A 22,140-nucleotide genomic window follows, 5' to 3' on the forward strand; every position below is an offset into this window, starting at 1 on the left:
CTCTGTGCAAAATTCTACCAGGTGGCTTCCTCTTTCATTTCTTCCCCCCCCCCCCCCTCCCCCCCCAATCCATATCCATATTCACCTACTACGTTTCCTCCTCTCCCTCTTCCTACTACTGAATTCCAGTCACCCATTTTCATCTCTCTTCACTATCTAAATAATTTCTTTCATTTAATCATACATTTCTTCGTCATCTGCAGAGCTAGTTGGCATATAAACTTTTACTACTGTGGTAGGTGTGGGCTTCGTGTCTATCTTGGCCACAATAATGTGTTCACTATGCTGTTTGTAGTAGCTTATCCGCACTCCTATTTTTTTACTCATTATTAAACCTACTCCTGCGTTACACCTATTTGATTTTGTATTTATAACCCTGTATTCGCCTGACCAAAAGTCTTGTTCCTCCTGCCACCGAACTTCACTAATTCCCACTATATCTAACTTTAACCTATCCATTTCCCTTTTTAAATTTTCTAACCTACCTGCCCGATTAAAGGATCTGACATTCCACGCTCCGATCCATAGAACGCCAGTTTTCTTTCTCCTGATAACGACATCCTCCTGAGTAGTCCCCGCCCGGAGATCCGAATGGGGAACTATTTTACCTCCGGAATATTTTACCCAAGAGGACGCCATTATCATTTAATCATACAGTAAAGCTGCATGCCCTCGGGAAAAATTACGGCCATAGTTTCCCCTTGCTTTCAGCCGTTCGCAGTACCAGCACAGCAAGGCCATTTTGGTTAGTGTTACAAGGCCAGATCAGTCAATCATCCAGACTGTTGCCCCCGCAACTACTGAAAAGGATGCTGCCCCTCTTCAGGAACCACACACTTATCTGGTCTCTCTACAGATACCGCTTCATTGTGGTTGCACCTATGGTACGGCTATCTGTATCGCTGAGGCACGCAAGCCTCCTCACCAACGGCAAGGTCCATGGTTCATGGGGAGGGCATCTATTATATGCAGATGAAAATGGACCTGAAACTGAAAACTGTGAAACAAAAGCCAAACTGCTGAAATCTGTTTTCAAATGGTCCTTCACAAAGGAAAATCAAAGAATGTACCACCATTCAGTGACTGTACTCATACTAACATGAGTGACCCATTAGTCAGTATCAGTGGTGTTGAAAAGAATAATCATTAAAATTCATTAAGTCCTCATGGTCCTGGACTTGCAGTCCAGTTCTGTGCAGAATATACATAAAGATTAGCTCAATTCTACACTGTAATCAATCGAATATTCCTTGAACTGAGATGTGTTCCTCATTGTTAGAAACAAGCACATCTAAAATCTATCTATTTAAATGAAAGTTTACTTAATCCCCATGACTACTATTCTGTGTCACTTGCACCTATCTGTTAGCAGAATAATGGAATATACATCATAGACCAAACATTATAGTTTACCTGACTTAAAATAACCTTCTCCATGGAAATCAGCATGGATTCTGAACCCATGTCTCTTGCAAAATCCAACTTGCACTCTTCACATGTTATTCTCAGTGCCATGGATAATGGAAACTAAGATGACTACATATTTCTACACTTCTGAAAAGCTCTTGTATAAGTGCCACACTTGACACTTTCTAAGGAAAATTTGTCCCTGTGGGATATCCAGCCAGATTTGTGTCTAGATTAAATATTTTCTAGCATGTACCACAGGGGTGTAATGCAATAGTTGCTGTTAATGTTATGTATTTATGACTTAGCAGATAGTATCTGTTGCAATCTCACGCTTTTCATGTGAGATGCAATTTTTTGTGAGAAAGTTCTATTTTGTAACCACTGCAATACATACATTTAGACATCAACAAAATCAAGGAAAACTGAATCTGGATGGCTAAATGGGCACTTGAGTAGCATGTACATGAGTACAGTGCCGCAGTACTGGGTCACCTCACTTGGTGCTACCAAAAGTCTGACAATATGGCAGAAAGTAGACAATATAGAATTACTCATCATGAAAAGACAGTACCTAAGTTAATGACATTGGAATAAAACAGATGTACAGAATCCAGAAATGGTAACCTAGAACCACTTCAAAGATAATGAATGCAGCCCTGATAAACAATCTGTCCATACCTGAGTGATGTACTCTTGGGGTGTAAAGCTGAAGTCTGGCAAGTCAGCTGCTACACTAGGTGCACTGCCACTGCTCCATGCAGGTGCCTTTTGTACGTGTTCAAGCTGAGATGAAATAGGCTCAAATATCACTTGGAAGGTTGTGTGATGTACATCACTACACAACTTGTTCAGTGAGGATATCAGCGGTTCTACAATGGATATCTCACCACCTTGAACAACAAGATCACTTTATTAAATAATCAACTATTGTTATTTCAACACATACGGAATGCTATGTATACTAAGCAATTAGTTTTCTTTGTCTATGTCTCTTTTAATATTTATCTAAAACTGAAAGACCCTTTTTACTGATTGTGGCAGTTCCTGACAGCAACTGCAAAAAAGGACTTTCATATCATGGCCAAACAGTAATTACAATGCGGTGAAGGAAGACTACTTGGTTTACGAATTTGCATATTTTTTATATGTCAATTTATAAACCCTTATTTCTACATTGTTTATAACAATATATAAATTCAGTTTAAAAGTAAACAGTCTCAAATAAAACATGGGTACAGCACAAATAACTTAGGTAGGAAATACAAAATAGTTATAATTTAATAGACAAATGAAATAATCATTAAAATAGAAAAAGCACAGTAATTGCAAACCAAAGGTAAGTGTTCTCTCATTGTAAGAGCCAACCACTTTCCAATGGAAGATGGAAGATGCAGAAAAAAAGATGAAAGTAATTAGATGGAGAATGGCTTGACTGATATAAGTCTGTTTTGGGATCAGAAACAACACTACATTACATACATAAAACTATTATGATTTCTGTCACTGCAGTGTATCTTTCAACATAATTTAATATATTAAAAATAAAGATTCCAAGACTTACCAAGCGGGAAAGCGCCGGCAGACAGGCACATGAACAAAACACACAAACACACACACAGAATTACAAGCTTTCGCAACTGGCAGTTGCTTCGTCAGGAAGGAAGGAAGGAGAGGGAAAAATGAAAGGGTGTGGGTTTTAAGGGAGAGGGTAAGGAGTCATTCCAATCCCGGGAGCGGAAAGACTTCCCTTAGGGGAAAAAAAAAAAGGACAGGTATACACTCGCACACACACACACACACACACACACACACATATCCATCCGCACATACACAGACACAAGCCAATCTTTATTTTTAATATATTTTTCCCATGTGGAAGTTTCTTTCTGTTTTATTTTCAACATAATTTCTTTTACAGCTACTATGTGGAACAGCCACGAGTATAATTGGCCTAAGAGCTGATGGAGCTTTGACAATGCAAACTGGAATTCAAATATGCCGTAACACTATGGTGAACTACTGAACAAAAACAGCTTAAAATTAATAAAGAAAGAAAACTGTGACAATGAAATTTGTGATACATTATACATGGTGCTAATGACAACATGTTAAAGTGTTGCTTCATATAAATGCAACAGACTGCTTCTGAGTTATCCTTCTACATGGAGAGAGTAAATGAGGAATGCTGGAACACGGTTACATTTGAACATCTCAGTGTAGCATTACAAATCCTAATTTAACTTATCAATCCATCAAACCCAATCACATCTTCATTACTTAAGATCTTACAAAAGCATGCACTGTTTGGAAAATTAATAAATACCACGTGCTGAATGTTACTTTGACAGTGTCATAGTAATTTTCTTGAACTTTGTGCTTTCATAAGGTCATTTATTACAAGTTTTTTTTCTTCTTCTCATATGACTACTATGGAAAATGCAGGCTGGAATGTAACGATATTAGAGAAGGAAAGTTGCTACTCACCATATGGGGGAGATGATGAGTCGCAATAGCCACAGCAAAAAGATTCACACAATTATAGCTGTCGGCCATTAAAGCCATTGTCAACCATAGACCCATAGACACATAGACACACATACACACATGCAAACACAACTCGCACACACATCTGCAGTCTTAGTGCGGTTTCAGTTGCCTGAGACTGCAGACAAGTGTGTGTGTGTGTGTGTGTGTGTGTGTGTGTGTTTGACAAAGGCTTTAATGGTCATAAGATATAATTATGTGAATCTTTTTGTTGTGCCTATTAAGACTCAGTAGCAGCTTCCCTTCTCTAATATTGTCATGTATGACTATACCATCTCAAGCTCAACAGAACTGCTCAAACTGTTTTCTTTGTCAATAGTGTTAACAGCCCAGTCAGAAGATTAATGAACAATAATGGTACACTTATCTGTTTTCAACGAGAGGGTAGGAAAAGATTCCAATATGTACGACGAGTAAGCTTCACACAGGTACCAAAGTGTTATTCATCAACCTTCCAACTGCTCTGATGCATTGTATCACTTCTTTCTGTGTTGCGCTAATGTCTTCATCATTGCATACTACACCTAAACTGATCTGAATCACATTTTTGGCCTGCTTTGCTTCAAATCTCTCCCTCACAAAGTCAGGCAAGCTAACTACAGACAATTTTCTCCTCCAGGTAAATATTTTCTGTAAATTATTTCTTGCTATATCTACTCATAGCAGCCTATACCATAATTTACCATATTATTTATCATACTCTACAGCAGTATATCTCAACTACTTTTCTTCAGTTTCCTAAATGTTCGTATTCAAAGGGCACAATTATCAGAATCCTTGTTAATGATTGAAAGTAGATTCTCTTGTTATTGTATCTTCTCCAATTTTAGCAATTAGCAGTTTAATTTTATTGATTTGCTTATGTTCACTCGTATTTCATTTAAATTTCCGTTAAGTGTAATTAAAAAAAGGGTTGTAATGTTCACAAATTTTCTAGCACTATGTCAATTTTGATCTTTTATGCCAAAAGTGTGTCTATGTGCTCCAGTACAAAAGAAATGTTACAAATTGATCAACATAGGCCTCCAAAAGGATAAAATACAAAAATGATACATGTAGTCACACCTAATTACTTTCTAATACCAGCTACTGCAACTATGTCTGTCACTCCCTAGCCAATCATGTTATTCATTTTTCTCCTTAACAAAGACAGGGTGTCTCTCACCTTCTTGAATGCTCACCACCAAATTATCAAGTTCTTTTACACCATCTGGACTGAGGAGAAGTTGCTTGTACTGCATGAAAGGCGAAGTGTTCTGGGCCTGTAACTTTTGAGATGTGTCCTGTATGCTGCGCACCAAGTCTGCCCCCATTTGCTTTACTTGACTGAGTAGTTCGCCTGCAACAAACATAGATCATTTCTTTTAATTTCTCTTTATATACAAGCTGAAGACATGCTTTTGAGAAAATTTATTTTCAAACACACTAAAAGCAAAATATCAATAAACAAAACTGTTATTCTCTGAATGAGATGTTTCTGAAAAGATGTGAAAGATATGGAATAATGACAAATGTAAGAGATGTAAACATATATAATAGAGATGACAATATTAGGAAAAGGATAGACCTCCATTCATCATACACTGGATATGTTGAGTTGTAGACAGACACAACAAAAAGACTGCCAAACAGGTGAGTTTTTGGCCAAAAAGTGTTCCTCTAGGCAACACACATTCACACAAGTACAATTCACACACATGACCGCTGCCTCAGGCTGCCGAGGCTAGTATCACTGGTCTGAGACAATGTGTGTGTGTGTGTGTGTGTGTGTGTGTGTGTGTTGTCTACTTTAGAAGAAGGCCTTTTGGCCAAAAGCTCACTTGTGTAGCAGTCTGTTTGTTTTGCCTGTCTGCAACTCAGCACCTCCACTATATGGTGGGTAGCAACTTTCCTTCTTAAAACATTGTTACATTTCATCCTGGATATTCCACTGTTTGACTAATCTATCCTTATCATAATATTGTCATTATTCTATGCTGTATTTTCCATAAGTGATGTGGACACTTTTAACTCTCCAGCCAATAGTGATTTTGAGAATTTTCTATATAAATGTGCTCACAGGCACAGAAGCTATAGAGCAAAGTTGGTGCAATAATTTTGTCCTTCTCCTCCTAAGTAACAACTTTACCAAAATTCAGAATGTCAACAAACACAACCAAATTGCAAATCCATAGCAAACAAGAAATACATTTTAAAATTTTGCATGATATAATAGACTTGTCAGAAAAAAGTGGTTTTTGTCACCTTTAATATTGTAGGGTATGTACCAGAAAAGACAATCACTTTTGATAATGATGTATGAGGCAACTGAGCCATTTCCCAATACACTACTGCCACAAATTAAACCGTAAAAAACACACTTTTGAGGGTTATTTCACATTTATTCACCTTGAAAACAGCAAAAAATTATAGCCTACATAGTGAAATAAACTCAGAACTGTGAAACACAATGAAAACTGTCAGATTACATCTCGGATGTTTGTAACATCTTGAATGTTTGTTTTCCACCTGCAGCCATTAGCTGTATAGCATGGTGACATCACACTAATGCAGTGGTCTCTAACACAGAGTGGTAAACAGCAAGCTTATTCGGCAGCTTGTTCCAAAGAATGCCTGTTTTTTTAAGCAAATGAAGTGACCGTGGTTTCCACTGGGGTTTAATTTATATAGTTATACTTTGGAGACCCCTTCATTACTATGCAGCACCACCGTTCTGCTAGGAGCCTATTCACAGAATCTGGCATGTATTGTGCCTCTGCTACTGTGCCTCTACCAACTGTAGCCAACATAGGATACTCCATTTGCTATGTGCAGCACCGCAATTAACAGAATGTGTTCAGTGAACAATTGTGCAATGGCTTGTTCATCTTTGTTGCAGTCATTAATCATGTTTAATACATTGTGATGGCAGACAGATTGTTATAAATGTAACAGATTGCAAGGACAGAGAAACACTGAAATAAAAAAAAAATTGAAAACACAGAAGCCTTAACTTTATTTCATATTCATTGGTATAAATAAATACTACACCTGAAGGAAAACTCAAGAGTATATATGCACTATTACGATGGCTGCTGTGTTTACATTACAGCAAGCGATGAGTTCGAAGTGCAAATGGTGCATGTTGGCAATACTGCAAAACACTCCACTTTGACCATGGGATATCACACCAGTGGGGCAAGTCAAAGGTGTACGGCTGTCTCATGGAAACAATGATAGAAAGCAAATTTTAGACAAAAGAGGCCATTACATTATAAATTGATAAAATAGGCAACTGGAGCAGAAAACACAGAAACAGATGTGAAGAAATGGATTCTGCAATGTCAGCTTTCGGAATAGTGAGCACTTGGATCATCGAGACAAAAGACCAGTTGGGTAGTAAGAAAATTTAAAAGTAAAATGTGCAGTTTCAAGAGAATGGCTGCTCTTAAAAACTTTCTTTATGACATGTTTATCCTTTAAAAGAGGTTTTTCTTTCTGGTAGGATCCATGCGTCTTTTCCCTTTTCACTCATTTTTGGTGACTGTCCACCAGACACACAAGTGTGTGTGTGTGTGTGTGTGTGTGTGTGTGTGTGTGTGTCCGCACCACTGCTATACAAGTTGTTCTTATTTCAAGAATTGGTAAGTAGGCATAATTGCTCTGAATCAAAAAGGGCTACTGTGAATAATCAGTTATATATTTGGTGTTTTAGATCTTTCAATCAACTTTTAATAGAAATTATGCCTTTTTCAACAAACTGGCATGGAATTTTATGCTTCTCAATTCCACCCATAAGAACAAAAAGTATCACTGACTATTCTTTACAGTCTAGTATTCATCACATCACAGATATAAAATGATAATAATAATAAACCACAGTTTTGTATATAAAGATGTGAATTCTTTCTGCTTAATCTACCTGCATTTTTAACTGAGTATGTAACTCACCAACATTTTGTAGCAATGTAAGACACATTTGAAACATATTCCAGTGCTCATGATCACCTTTTTGTTGATCTAGGCGTTTAAGGGCTGCACGATATCTGTCCAAGTAATCACCAAGGAAGGCCTAAAATAATTATTATTTCATTAATATATATACTAATTAGTTATAGACATGAATATGATCTCAAAGCACTGGAAATATGCATCTCATAGAAATTTTGGAGTAATGAAAGGCATTTTAAACAAAGTTAAAAATGTGAATTTTCATTTCCATGAAGCTGGAAAAGCATTTGACTAAAAATATAAAAAAGACGTAACAAAAAATCAAGTTATTGCATAATTTATTGGCACTACATATTTAAGAGAGAAGTAACATTACCAGACTGGTGATCAATGACTTTTCAGTACATAAGAAAATTGCATGCAATCGGAAAAATTTGCATTACAAAAACTGTCACTTCTGATATGGAGACAGTAGTAACATAGTAAAAACTTTACACTCAAACCATGTAATCTGGCCACAACAAAACACATGACATGTCATATTAAACTACAGGCTAAAGTCAGAGGAATCAAAATCTTATGATCAATCTGTAATTCAGTTTCTGTAATGGAAAGCAAACAATTACAACAATGGCAATAATTCACATATAAAACAAACAGGAGATAACAGGCAGGTTGTTTTTTGGACCTGGGGCCATTTCATCTGGCAAATAAGAAAGAATTAAGAGAAATAATAGCACTTAGTGTGGGGCACGAGACACGCAGCATATCAATATAAAAGTGAAGTTATTTCAAAAGGACAGCCATAGAACACAGAGCAGGAAAAGGCACTAAATGATACCGAAAAAATTCAACTGAGGGTAAAAATATTAAAAAGAGAATAAATAAATTTGCCCATCACCCTTATCCATTCTCACAAGGTCCTGGGAGACTCCCTCTTTCACTCCCAAATCCTTTCATTTCCTTCAGTCATTTCATGTAAACTGCTTGATGAGAGAAACATTGAGCCCTGAAGCCATTACTTGTGTCACACTTTGACTGTCGTTACAATGTGTTCCTGTTTGTCTGACCAATTTCCTCGAAGATTTACAAAAATCAATATTAAAAAATATTTAAAGAACTTTAAAAAACTTTAACTTTCTGATCTTGTAGTGCAATTACAATCAGAGAAACAATAGAGAAGCAACAAGCAAAAACATCAAATTCCTTTACTATGATACTTTCCTTCTACAGATAGAAAAAGTCAAAAAAGGTAGTGGTAATAGCGTGACAAGAGTTGTACAATGCAGCAATTATGAGCCTGGCACCCAATATACTATAAAAAATGTTCAGCTGTACACAGATGTCCCATTTATCTTGACTACCCAAAATAACTGTTTGTCCAGGTGCAAATTACAAACTGTTTCAAGCAAATGTTCTTTAGCCATCAGGGGGACATCAATCAGCATGACTGCTTTTGTTGTAGCTTTGTTTTTTTTACTAAGCTATGAACATTGCTTTGACTTTTCTAAATGACACTGTGTATTTTTTATTTGGTAATTCATTTCCTCTCCTAAAGACCTATTCAAAAATATATCACAATGTACCATTCACAGAAAAACAACGTTATTAATTACATAACACAACACTGACGTTCCAAGTGCTTAATTCAGGTACTCGGGGTAATGGAACACATCCATGTGCAGATGTTGACAGAGGACAAATGTAAACATAAGTAGAATGCACACCCATCATTCGTGTGAATGGAATGTACACCTACGAAGAGAAGATAGAAATGCTACTCATCTATGGGGAATGTAAGTTAGCAGGACAGTAATTGCAATACTGTTTTCTTGTGTAAAGGTACATTTAGTACAGTAGTTTAGTTCTTTTAAATACTGTTGTGTAGAGTAGGCATACAGTAAAGGCTGTCCTTCCTACAAACTGCATCGATGTTATGTTTCTTTTATTGTTGTTGTTGAAGGTAGGCGAAACCTACGCAGGCAGCGGAACTGTACAGAGAGCAATATTCTAACAAAGAACCCACCTTCCCAATGGATGTTTTCTCATCTTGTTGCAACGCTTCAGAAAATGGGAAGTTTCAACCCACGACAACGCAATCGTCATAGCACTCGCACAGACGAAGCTGCCGAAGTTACTGTTCTTGCTTCTGTTGCTATGAATTCACATGTGAGCATATGACAGCTTGAACACAAGATTGGCATTCCTAAAACCAGTGTACATCTTATTCTTACATGTCACTGGTTCCATCTTTACAATGTACACCTACACCAAGAATTGCATGGAAATGGTTTCCAGAATCATGTACAGCTCTGTCAGTGGGCACAGCAGCAAATCTTCGCCAACCCGAATTACTTCTCCAATGCTCTGTGTACGGACGAATGTTCCTTCTCAAACAAAAAACAGGTAAATACAAGGAACACGCGTTAATCGTCCAGCAACATCCCACAGTGGCTTAGACGGATGGAACATCAGCATCAATGGAGAGTTAATATCTGGTGTGGGATGCTTGGTACTACAAATATTGGCCTTTATTTCATTAATGATAGTCCAAAAGGGACAGCGTATGCCAACTTTCTCAGACAAAGTCTTCCTCCTCTTCCGGATGAAGTGTCACTAAGAATCAGAATGCTTATATGGTATCAACATGATGGGTGTCCAGCACGTAATGCCTTGTGTGTACACTGCGTTCTGAACCAAAGGTATCCTGCCAGATGGATTGGTTGAGGAGGAACATTTACTTGGCCTGCTAGGTCTCCTGATTTAAATCCTCTGGACTTTCTTCTTTGGGGGATGCATTAAAGACGTTGTCTATCGCGATATTCCAAAAACTTCAGAGGACATGCAGGAATGTATTATGCTTGCTTGAAATTCTCTTCAGTAGGCAACACTGAAAGCAGTAGTAAATAATTCTTTCATTCAACAAGTGCACCAGCATATAGGTGTCTAGTGTCATCAATTTGAGCACCTTTGAATGTTTCACTCATGGGCAATGATACAGGAGTCAAAATCAATTTTGTATTATGTTTTTATTTGGTTTTAATTTGTTTTCTCACAACTCCTGCAAGTGGACGAGTTTATGATCCCGGGCTCAAAGTCAATGTTGTGTTGTGTAGTTAATAACATTGTGTTTCAGTGAATAGTACACTGTGATACATTTTTCAATAGGTCTTTAGGAGAGGAAATGAATTACCGAATAAAAAATACAGGGTGTCATTTAAAAAGTCATACCGCTGTTCATACATTTGTAAAAAACAAAGCTACAATGAAGGCTATCATGCTGATTGGTGTCCCCTGACAGCTACAGAACATTTGCTTGGATCAGTTTGTAATTTCCATCTGGACAAACAGTTATTTCGGCTGGTCAAAATAAATGGGACACCCTCAAAAGACATGGTGTTGATGAACATGAGAAAAGAATCTTGTAGGGCATCTGCTGCAGGGAAACAAAGCCCATGTTATACAGGACAAGATTCCCCATAAATTTGATTTATTGTGCACTAAACTTTTGGCTAGTAGACAGCGGGGATAGCTGGATTTCTGTAGAAAGGTGTTTCATAATGTTTGGTGGAAAAATCTCTGCTTCAAATGTAGATTTCTGTTGTAATAATTGGGAGTTTTCTCCAAATTAAGCAAGGCTCTTCCCTAAATGTATCATTTGAAGCAATAATGTTTTACTTCCCTCACTAAAGAACATTCACTATTAAAAAGCACTCTGAGGTTAAGCTCACACTGAATGCCTCCACACTTGTGGTGAAGCACTGCCTTGCAGGCTGTGACATCAGACACCAACAGCTCTCTTTATTGGCCAGCATACACAGCATTCAGAGAATCTTAAAATGAAAATAGCACCGGAGCTATCACCTGAAAATGTTCGAAACCCCCTGCAGGTAAGCACCCTAGCAGTCAACAGTGTCTGCTTGGGAGCCATCATGTGGGCCATCAAATAGCATAACAGAAAATCTTGTTCCATATGACATGAATTTAAGGCACAGCACATAAAATGTACATACCAGATTGACACAGATAAATAAATACATTACAAAATTGTAAGCATATCTCTTTATAGTTGTGTGTTGTGTGTTATGTTCATGTAATTTACAGCTGAATGTAATCTAACATTTGACCTTCTATTTGCTTAAATAATGCTACATCTTTAATAACTTTAGTTCACAGTAAATTTATCATGGCTTATCCACTATCACAGCATTTTAGTACAACTACTGAAAGAACCAGTGTGAGACAGTTGTGTCACTGTATTAGAAATACATATACATGCAGTAAGTGTAAACAATACCTGTATTGCTTTGATGAAGCCACAATAACCACATCCTTCAGTAAACTGTAAACATCTCTTATTGGCTTCAGAAATGATAGATACTACACGAGGAATGGACTGGCCAAGCCCTTGAATGGTGTCCATAAGATCTTGCTTGTTACTTTCTATGGCTGATAACTGGGGCGAAAGAGTCTGTTGCTCAAATGTTGAATATTTCGCAACATATGTCACATACGGTAAGTATACTGCCTGCGCCAAGGAAAGAATAAGCTCTGCTTCATTGGACTCGTCTGCTTTAACTGAAACACATGCACATATTACCATTATCAAACAGCAAAAGTTTAAGGTACATTACTGAAGTAAGTTGCTGGGAACCGAACAACTCAAGACTGATGAAGCAGCTAGACTTATCAAAATAAAATGCCGAAGTACATGGAAAATCAAAATATTAGCAAAATACTTGTCTTTCAAAAACAGAACTTAATTTTTTCTGTGGCCCTGTAGAAAAAGGTAAATCTGTAAAGGAACAATGGGTAGATATAAACTGAACAGGGATATTTATGGTTTACACAGAAAGAGAAATCGATAAATTTTTTTAAGCTCCATAACACAAATAATAACACTGGTTTTGCCTTCTTTTGTCTACTTTTCAGTATTAATGTTCATAAGATTTCAAACTGTATCATTACACACTTTATTCAAAATAGTTTGTTCCGAGAGCTCAGGAACGTAGTGGTAAGATTAAGCTAACTTTATCAACTCCATAGAACTATGTAACAATGACAGCACTGAATTACTAAACTGTATTACATTAAATTTGGTTGTACAACAATGTGCTGTTTACCTTCTTTAAATTCTTCATCAGAGAAATTTTGTTTCTGCAAATTTTTAGCACTGTCATGGATCTGGTAGATTTGCTTTCATACATTGTTACTTGAAAAGTTCCATTAAATTCCATAAATTTCTGCCTATCGCATATGCTTCTTGAGTGCAGGACAGTCACTTGCCATTAAAACCACAGAACAGGGAACTCCTGCTAACAACTGGGAAGGTACCACTCTGCCAATATCAAATGGGAACTTAAAAAAGGATTTTGTCAGAGACAAAGATTTATTCTCAAGTGACTAGAGGTGAGAAGAACTTATTTCAGGTACAAATAATAATTTTGGCTCTGCAGTGATCCATTAGGGCCTTAAATAACATTTATTTAAAAATTTCATGCAGATCACGATTTAACAAGCAGTGGACTCATAACGTGGGCGTCAAACTACATAACCCTTTTAAGAGATTTATGGTTGACAACATGAACTTGTGCAAGAGTAACAGCAATGTCAATTTAGTAAAAGAAACAGAGGTATAATTTCTGTGCTGCATGTACACTGTTAAGTATCCAAAAGGTGTGCAGCATTCTGCAACACAGATTTCCAATAAGCTTCCACAAGAGTTGAAAGCTGTTAGTGCCAAGCTGCATATTCTCATAGGCCAACTGCATGTTTTTCGAAACTTCCTGGCAGTTTCTCTCCTGACAAAATTCCTTATATTACCAACAAAAATACTACTAGGTGTCTTAGTATTAGTAATTGATTTTTCCGAGTATCATTTTAAAATGAAATAGGATTTTTTTAGCTTAATGAAAGTAAAAACACAAGTCATAAATACAGACATGTAAATATACAAATGTTTAATGAGGAGAGGAAGTAGAGTCAGCTGCAAAGGAGAGGTGGTCAGGCATGACCTTGTTCAAGGAAAAATCTGGGTATTTGCCCGAGGTGATTTATGGAATTTTACATGACGATGGCTGGTGAGAGAGGTTAAATTTACTAAAACATGTACATTTTCTGTTGCTATAAGGAAGAGAAAAATCATTCCTTAATTTAATGAATTATGAGAAAAAAGAACCTCTCTCATGGTAACATGGATATGATCTCACACATATAATAGAAGTTAATAATATACATTAACAGCACGTCAAACCAATTAAGACCACCTTGTCAGAAAAGGAAACACACACACACACACACACACACACACACACACACACACACACACACGTTCTCACAAGCAAGCACAGGTTTCACACACCAATGACCATCATCATCTTCAGCAGCTCGGACTGGCATTTGGGTCTGAGTTGCTGGAGATGGCAGTCATGTGTATGAGGTGCTTGCCTGATCATGTGAATGAATGTGTGTGTGTGTGTGTGTGTGTGTGTGTGTGTGTGTGTGTGTTTGTTTCCTTTCCTGATGACGGCTGTGACTGAAAGCTAATGCGTAAGCAGCTTTTAGGTGTACCTTTCTACAACTTAACGTGTCATCTTTACAGGAAGTAGCAATCTATCCTTTCCTTATATTGCTGATATTCCAGCCGGGAGTTTTGTTCAATGAAGACCACATATACATTTTAACATAGGCACTTAAATAATGAAGCAATAAAGCCATATTCTCTTATTTCACGACATTTCTAGGGAAAAAGAAAATCCCCGATGAAAATAAGAGGCTGAGGAAGTACTTGTCTTGAGAAGGGGTACTTATCTGTGTCTCTAGGCATGTTCTTTAACCTTTACATAAACCTTCCCCTTCGAACTGTTGTTTGTTTTTTATGTCCCAGTTTAACAGGTTTTATTGGGATGTAGCATATCAAATTAATACGAAACTGGTTTTCCAGAGCAGAAGAGTGTGTTGAGCACCATAGTGAAAGTGAAACAAAAATATCTTGTAAGAGCTTATTTGCCAACTTAAATACTCTAGCAATTCGTGCCCTGTGTATGCCACGAACTACTACATTTTTGAAAGAAGACAACGTGGTCATAGATAGGAACATGCGCATTCACAACAAGAGATGTAAAATAGAATTTCATATGGTTAACAGGGGATTAGCATTAACAGCAATATGCAGATAGGTCTAATTTCTCATAATTTGCAAGCAAATGATCTGAAGATGATGAGTGGAGGTGCTTTTAAAAGACAACTTATGCAGTGGTTTATTCTCACATCTCCGTGTAACTTGCAACTAAGACGAAATATTCTAACAACAATTGTAGTACTAAACTGCATATAAAACACTATGGACTGAACTTATGGACTGAACTAATGCCCTATGAATAAAAATATTGTAAAATGGGATAAAAAACTTCTGCCTGTGCACAAAAAGTGCTGTAATTTTTCAGTGTTAATGCTGACCATGCATGTAAAATTGTATGTTTCAGGCATAAACAGGATAAAGATTTCAAACAAAATTTTGCTTCATTCATAAAAATTATGATTAATAGGAGACTGTCAACAGAAATATGCTCCGGAATATTGTTTCCTAGAGCTGCCATTACTTCTAGTTCATAGCAGTTTCTCTTTAAATAGTTCACAAGGGCCCTGCCTTTTACTCCTTTATTTCTGTAGCTGGAGGAAGATGAAAGCTAAAGACCAGAGATATTTCTACTACTTTTTTGATAAGCTACCATCACCACAATGTAAAGGGTATTAAATTTTTCAGATTTCCATGAATGTAAATGTGCTACTAACAGAAAGGAATAGTTTAATCATATTGTGGAGCAACAATGTCATAGTGAGAAGTGGATACGTTCTAAAGCAAATAATTTCACACAGAGTACACTTAGGTTCCTTTCAAAAACATACCTGCGGGTGCATCAGTGACAGAATGCAAGTTATTCGCAAAGTGTGAAGTAAGCTGCTTGAGTGACAGAAGGAAGCTTAACTGGTCAGATGGTGGCCGTTGTTTCAACGCTGCATCAATGCATAGGTTTGGACTTGGTTCCAAATTTGCTAATACATCTGCAAAAAGTGTGAGCAAGGTAGAGCGAGCAGGTCCAGCTCCAAAGACCTGAGGAACAACAAAACAGTGGATGTCAGCTGATAATGACAAAAATTCTGTCTGCTCAGTGAGAAAACATATAAAAATAAACACTGAACTACAGAAACTGATTTTAATAATAACATATGTAATGAATATAATAATCTCGCTTCTGCACAATACCGTGAAAATCTCTGTCAAACAATGATGTAAGTCAAATTAATGGAAATTACTGCTAAAGGTTAGGTGGGTTTAAGTACTGAATTAGGGGAAAAAAAAAAAAAAACTAAGTTTGATCAACATTTCTGTAAATCATTCAATGTGATCTTTTTGGTTATCAACATTAATTTTGATTTGATGCAGTTCTACAGTCCTACCACTTGCCAGCTTTCCTTTTCATTTCATTTCAGAATACTGCTGCATTTTGCTCCACTGTCCCTTGAACCACAGTTCCCAGCTACAACCCATGTTGTAATTTGTGTCCAATAATGCTCTCTCTTCAATTTTTACATTATTTACTTGGCACTTTTCTTGTTGATTTGTTGGAGGAAGCCTTCATTCTTTATTCCACCTGATCGTCCACAGTCTCATAAAATACATTTCAAAGGCTTCCTCATTATCAGTTCTCACATCCTCACCAATATACACTCCAAATAAAGCTTCCAAATAATATTTTTTTGGGTTTCAAGTTTTATGCTTTTGAATGTTAGCAGAAACAGTTTCGTTCTGTGGAAAGCCCTTTTGCCTTGTGACAATTGTTCTACTAAGCTTACTTTGGATCTTCCTTCTCAATCTATTTTACTTCCAAAATAGCAAAGTTCACCCTCCTCCTTAAAAGCCTCTTTTTCATGTGTATCAGTTAACCATCCTGCATAATCACCTGATAAAAGTACTATTATCTTAGCTTTTTTTGTTATAGTCATCAGCTAGCACACACTGCATTTCATTAAGCACCCGACTCAATACCTGTTCACTTTGTTGAACACTTACTTCAAACTGTATCATAATAATTTTCTGTCTATGATAAACATATTCCACATCTAGCTAGTCCTGTACTATACTTGTCTCATTGCGTCTTCAATACACAATACTGAAGTGATATCAGGTGTTCCCCAGGGAAGCGTCCTGGGACCTCTGCTGTTCCTGATCTATATAAATGACCTGGGTGACAATCTGAGCAGTTCTCTTAGATTGTTCGCAGATGATGCTGTAATTTACCGTCTAGTAAGGTCATCTGAAGACCAGTATCAGTTGCAAAGCGATTTAGAAAAGATTGCTGTATGGTGTGTCAGGTGGCAGTTGACGCTAAATAACGAAAAGTGTGAGATGATCCACATGAGTTCCAAAAGAAATCCGTTGGAATTCGATTACTCGATAAATAGTACAATTCTCAAGGCTGTCAATTCAACTAAGTACCTGGGTGTTAAAATTACGAACAACTTCAGTTGGAAGGACCACATACATAATATTGTCGGGAAGGCGAGCCAAAGGTTGCGTTTCATTGGCAGGACACTTAGAAGATGCAACAAGTCCACTAAAGAGACAGCTTACACTACACTCGTTCGTCCTCTGTTAGAATATTGCTGCGCGGTGTGGGATCCTTACCAGGTGGGATTGACGGAGGACATCGAAAGGGTGCAAAAAAGGGCAGCTCGTTTTGTATTATCACGTTATAGGGGAGAGAGTGTGGCAGATATAATACACGAGTTGGGATGGAAGTCATTACAGCATAGACATTTTTTGTCGCGGCGAGACCTTTTTACGAAATTTCAGTCACCAACTTTCTCTTCCGAATGCGAAAATATTTTGTTGGGCCCAACCTACATAGGTAGGAATGATCATCAAAATAAAATACGAGAAATCAGAGCTCAAACAGAAAGGTTTAGGTGTTCGTTTTTCCCGCTCGCTGTTCGGGAGTGGAATAGTAGAGAGATAGTATGATTGTGGTTCGATGAACCCTCTGCCAAGCACTTAAATGTGAATTGCAGAGTAGTCATGTAGATGTAGATGTAGCTCATCCAAGCTAAACACTTATCTTTTCAGAAATCAGGACAATCCACTGAATAAAAAAGAAAATCAAATTTCGTGAATTTATTTTAATTGGGTAACCTCAATAGATTCACTCTCTCTGTGTTGCCCATTAACATTCCTGCTTTCCTTACCATCTCAGTAAGTTTACATGTTAATCCAATTGTCATCACTACCATTAAATAAAGGACTTGCATGAAGATGTGAGAATATGGGGAAGATATTGGCCTTAGTCTCGTTTTATGGCTTGACTTAGTTAACACATGCAAAAGGCTCAAATTTGAAACTGTAGAATAAACACTTCTGCTAAGCCATTTAATTTAAAGAACAACAATGTCATGCACTGGGGATATGCAGAAGAAATGATTAATAGCGTGTGTGTCCCACTACGAAGCTTTGAAAGGCATGTGATGACTCAGCATAGCATAAATAATATTTTACACTGAAATGATACCTCAAAGTTGAATTAATAGGTAAACCACACACAGACATCAAAACCTAATATGAACCAGTGTCAAAGCAAACATTACATACTTGCTTATAATATAATAATTCTTTGATTTCGAACTGATGAGGCAAATGTGAATTTTATTTATGATGGCAAAAGGTGGATATATTAATGACTGGTGTTATTATAGCCCCACACAAATTTATTATTTTTCTGAAGACTGTTTTCAATACTTTTGTAATTTATTTGGGATATAGGATTAAATTTAATTTACGATAGAAAATAAATATAAACAGTGGTGCTAAAGATACTTGATTATAGAATTTAATACACATGAAGACATTCACAGTAGCTGCATTCTATATACATAGAGCTAACAAACAAAATGTTGCAGTACAATTTTAAAGCCATGTGAGAGTACCCAAACACATTTTTTTGCCTTAAAAATGAACAGTTCATCCACAACAGTGAACTCAAGAGAGACAAATTAATGGGTATCATGAAAACAATGTCTACTGAATTCTGTTGTTGGCTTTTAAATAATGGCCTGGAGCAAAACAGATAACTCAAAATTGATGTAGCTTTCCATCACAATACACAAATAAATTATCAGCCGTTTTCTCAGTTTGTGGAGGAGTTACTGGAGCAATTGGACACTCAAATACTGAATCTGATAATTACATAACTCATCCGGTAACTCAACTGTGGACCTAATAAATAATTCAAAAGCCTGAGATTCAGTATTCAGTCTTAGGACTTTTTTCCTGATGCTTAACAATAATTCACTATGACGTGTCTACCTCCAAACTGTGCCAAACACTTCAGATTCCATAAAATGTTTTTAATTCCCCAGTAAGTGAGTAACATTTCTTTACAGTTAGAGGGTAAGAAGTGCATACTGTTTCGAACAGGGTTATCTCTAATACAGTATTGTGGAGTCAGTAATAGCCTTGAATAGATGATTTATTTGTTTTTTAATTATTTCTGTTTATTTTTTTAATGCTCATACAATTTTCTATGAAGTAAGCAACAATCTGTTTATTCATAAAACCAAATTACATAAATTAGCCCCCTGTTTAGAGTCATTGAAGAGGAAGACTAAATCTGATAGAACAAAACATACCATCTAGTTAAATAACTTAAGACACAAAGAAACTATAGACATTGGCTGTGAGTGGGCATTGATCTGAATTAATGAAGAAAGTTGAAAATTTGTGCCAGACCATGATTAGAAGCCAGGTCCTATGCTTACTAGGCAGATGCGCTGGCCACTGCACCATCTGGACACAGTGGTCATCGCAACTGCATAGACTAGCCTAACACACCACCCATCAGACCCAAATTCTGAATTTTTCCACATACTACTAATGTAGTGCCCCTTGTCCATTATTCTCATTACGCACAGCATTTCTCTGATTCCTGTAAGATTTCAAGCATGCTGTGCATCTGAACTGGAGAGATCATTGACTGTTCTCACCTTAATTATATACAGAGCGAATTACCTAAAACTTGCACTGCAAATATTGCGGAAATGGAAAGTGCTATTGAAGTGTAGTTTTCACATAATGTATTGGTAGCCAGAGGCTCCTACTGTCAGCCAATAAATAGATTGTGATAACACTTAGAAGAAAGTGTATTTTGGTGTAAATATACAGTTTTTTTTAATGGAACAATGCCATAGACTAACAAACTAAAAAGAGGGTAAATTAAACATTGGAAAATCCAGGATGGAATGTTACAGTTTAATGAAAAGGATAGCTGCTACTCACCATATAGTGGAGGTGCTGTATAGCAGGAAAGCACAAAAAACAGACTGTCAGAAAGTTAGCTTTTGGCCAACAAAGTCTTTGTCAACACACGGCCATGACCACAGTCACTGCCAGTTCAATCCAGACTGTGAGCAGCAAAACATTACGGGAGAGGATACTGGGTGAGGGTAATGAGGAGACTGGGGCGGGGAGGGGGAGGCATAGAGTGTAGGGGTGGGGATGGTGAAGTGCTACTGGGTACATACAGGGATGAGGTGGAGAGTAGGGCAGCTAGGTGCAGTCAGGAGGTTAGATGGAGGGTGGGGGAGAGAGGAGGCACTAGAATGGGAACAGGGAAGTGGCTAGATGAGTAAGGACAATGACTAATGAAGGTTGAGGCCTGGAGGGTTATGAGAAGGTAGGATATATTGCAGGGAGAGTTCCCACCTGCACAACTTAGAAAAGATGGTGTAGGTGAGAAGGATCCAGGCGGCACACACTGTGAAGCAGCCATTGAAATGAAGGACGTTGTGTTGGCGCCGTGCTCAGCAACAGAGGGATCCAGTTCTTTCTTGGCCAGTTTGTCGGTGGCCATTCATGCAGACAGACAGCTTGTTAGTTGTCATTCCCACATAGAACGCAGCACAGTGGTTGCAACTTAGCTTGTAGATTGCATGACTAGTTTCACAGGTAGCCCTGCCTGTAACGGGATAGGTGGTTGTTGTTACCCGACTGGCATACATGGTGGTGGTGGTGGTGGTGGTGGGAGGATGTATGGGACAGGTCTTGCATCTAGATCTATTATAGGAATATGAGCCATGAGACAAGGGGTTGGGGGGAGGGGCTCTACAGGGATGGATGAAGATATTGTGCAGGTTTGGTGGGTAGCAGAATACCACTGTGGGATGGATGGAACGGATATTTCTAATTTCACGGCACGATAAGAGAGTCAAAATCCGGGTGGAGAAAGTAATTCCGTTGCTCCTGTCGTGGGTGGTACTGAGTCACGAGGGGGATGCCCCCTACGGACAGATGGTGGGACTTTGTGAGGTGTTGGGTGAACGGAAAGATAAGGTATAGGAGATGTTTCTGCACAAGGTTGGAAGGGTAATTATGATATGTAAAGGCCTCTGTGAGACCCTTGGTATATTTTGAAAGAGACTGCTTGTCACTACAGATGTGATGGCCATGGGTGGCTAGACTGTATTGAAGGGACTGCTCGGTATGCAATGAGTGGCAGTAGTCGAAGTGGAGATATTGCTGGTGGTTGGTAGATCCGATATGGACAGCGGTATTGATACAGCTATCTTTGAGGTAGAGGAAAACAATGTGGAAGGTGTCTTGATAGGCTCAGTGCAACCAGGTAAAGCAAATGGGGGAGAAGGTGTTGAGGTTCTGGAAGAATGTGGGTAGGATGTCCTCAACCTCAATACAGATCATGAAGATGTCAAACGATTCTGAACCAGGTGACTTTCCTGGCACAGAGGGGGGGGGGGGGGGGGGGTAGCAGGGTAGGGGTGGGGGATGGTAAAGTGCTAGTGGGAGTGTGCAAGGATGAGGTGGAGAGCAGGGCAGCTAGATGCAGTTGAGAGGTTAGATGGAGAGAGGGAGAGAGCAGCAGAAAAGGAGTGAAGTAAAAAAGACTGGGTGTGCTGGTGGAATAGAGGGCTGCCTAGTGCTGGAATGGGAACAGGGAAGGGGCTAGATGGTTTGGGATCCTGGGTGTTTAGGAAGGATTGCTCTAGATGGCACCTGAATAGATTGGCATAGGATGGTGCCATGTGGGTGCCCATAGCCATATCCCAGATTTGTCTGTAGGTAATGCCTTCAAAGGAGAACTAATTGTGGGTGAGGATGTAGCTGACCATGGTGACTAGGAAGGAGGTGGTTGGTTTGGAATCCATTGGGCATTGGGAAAGGTAGTATTCAATAGCAGTAAGTCCACGGGC

General features: G+C 38.0%; 1 protein-coding gene across 1 annotated transcript in view; it reads right to left on the minus strand.

Moving 5' to 3' along the window:
* The window catches only part of LOC126267864 (conserved oligomeric Golgi complex subunit 7), a 68,598-nt gene that overhangs the window by 14,759 nt on the left and 31,699 nt on the right, over positions 1 to 22,140 (minus strand). Inside the window, exons 8-12 of the mRNA XM_049973177.1 lie at positions 15,793 to 15,997; positions 12,182 to 12,462; positions 7,885 to 8,005; positions 5,120 to 5,293; positions 2,089 to 2,300 (exon numbers count right to left, since the gene is read on the minus strand). Coding sequence (XP_049829134.1) covers positions 2,089 to 2,300; positions 5,120 to 5,293; positions 7,885 to 8,005; positions 12,182 to 12,462; positions 15,793 to 15,997 — 993 coding nt within the window. The remainder of the gene's footprint in view (positions 1 to 2,088; positions 2,301 to 5,119; positions 5,294 to 7,884; positions 8,006 to 12,181; positions 12,463 to 15,792; positions 15,998 to 22,140) is intronic.

The sequence above is a fragment of the Schistocerca gregaria genome, chromosome 1 (assembly GCF_023897955.1).
Source record: "Schistocerca gregaria isolate iqSchGreg1 chromosome 1, iqSchGreg1.2, whole genome shotgun sequence".
Classification (NCBI taxonomy): Eukaryota; Metazoa; Arthropoda; class Insecta; order Orthoptera; family Acrididae; genus Schistocerca; species Schistocerca gregaria.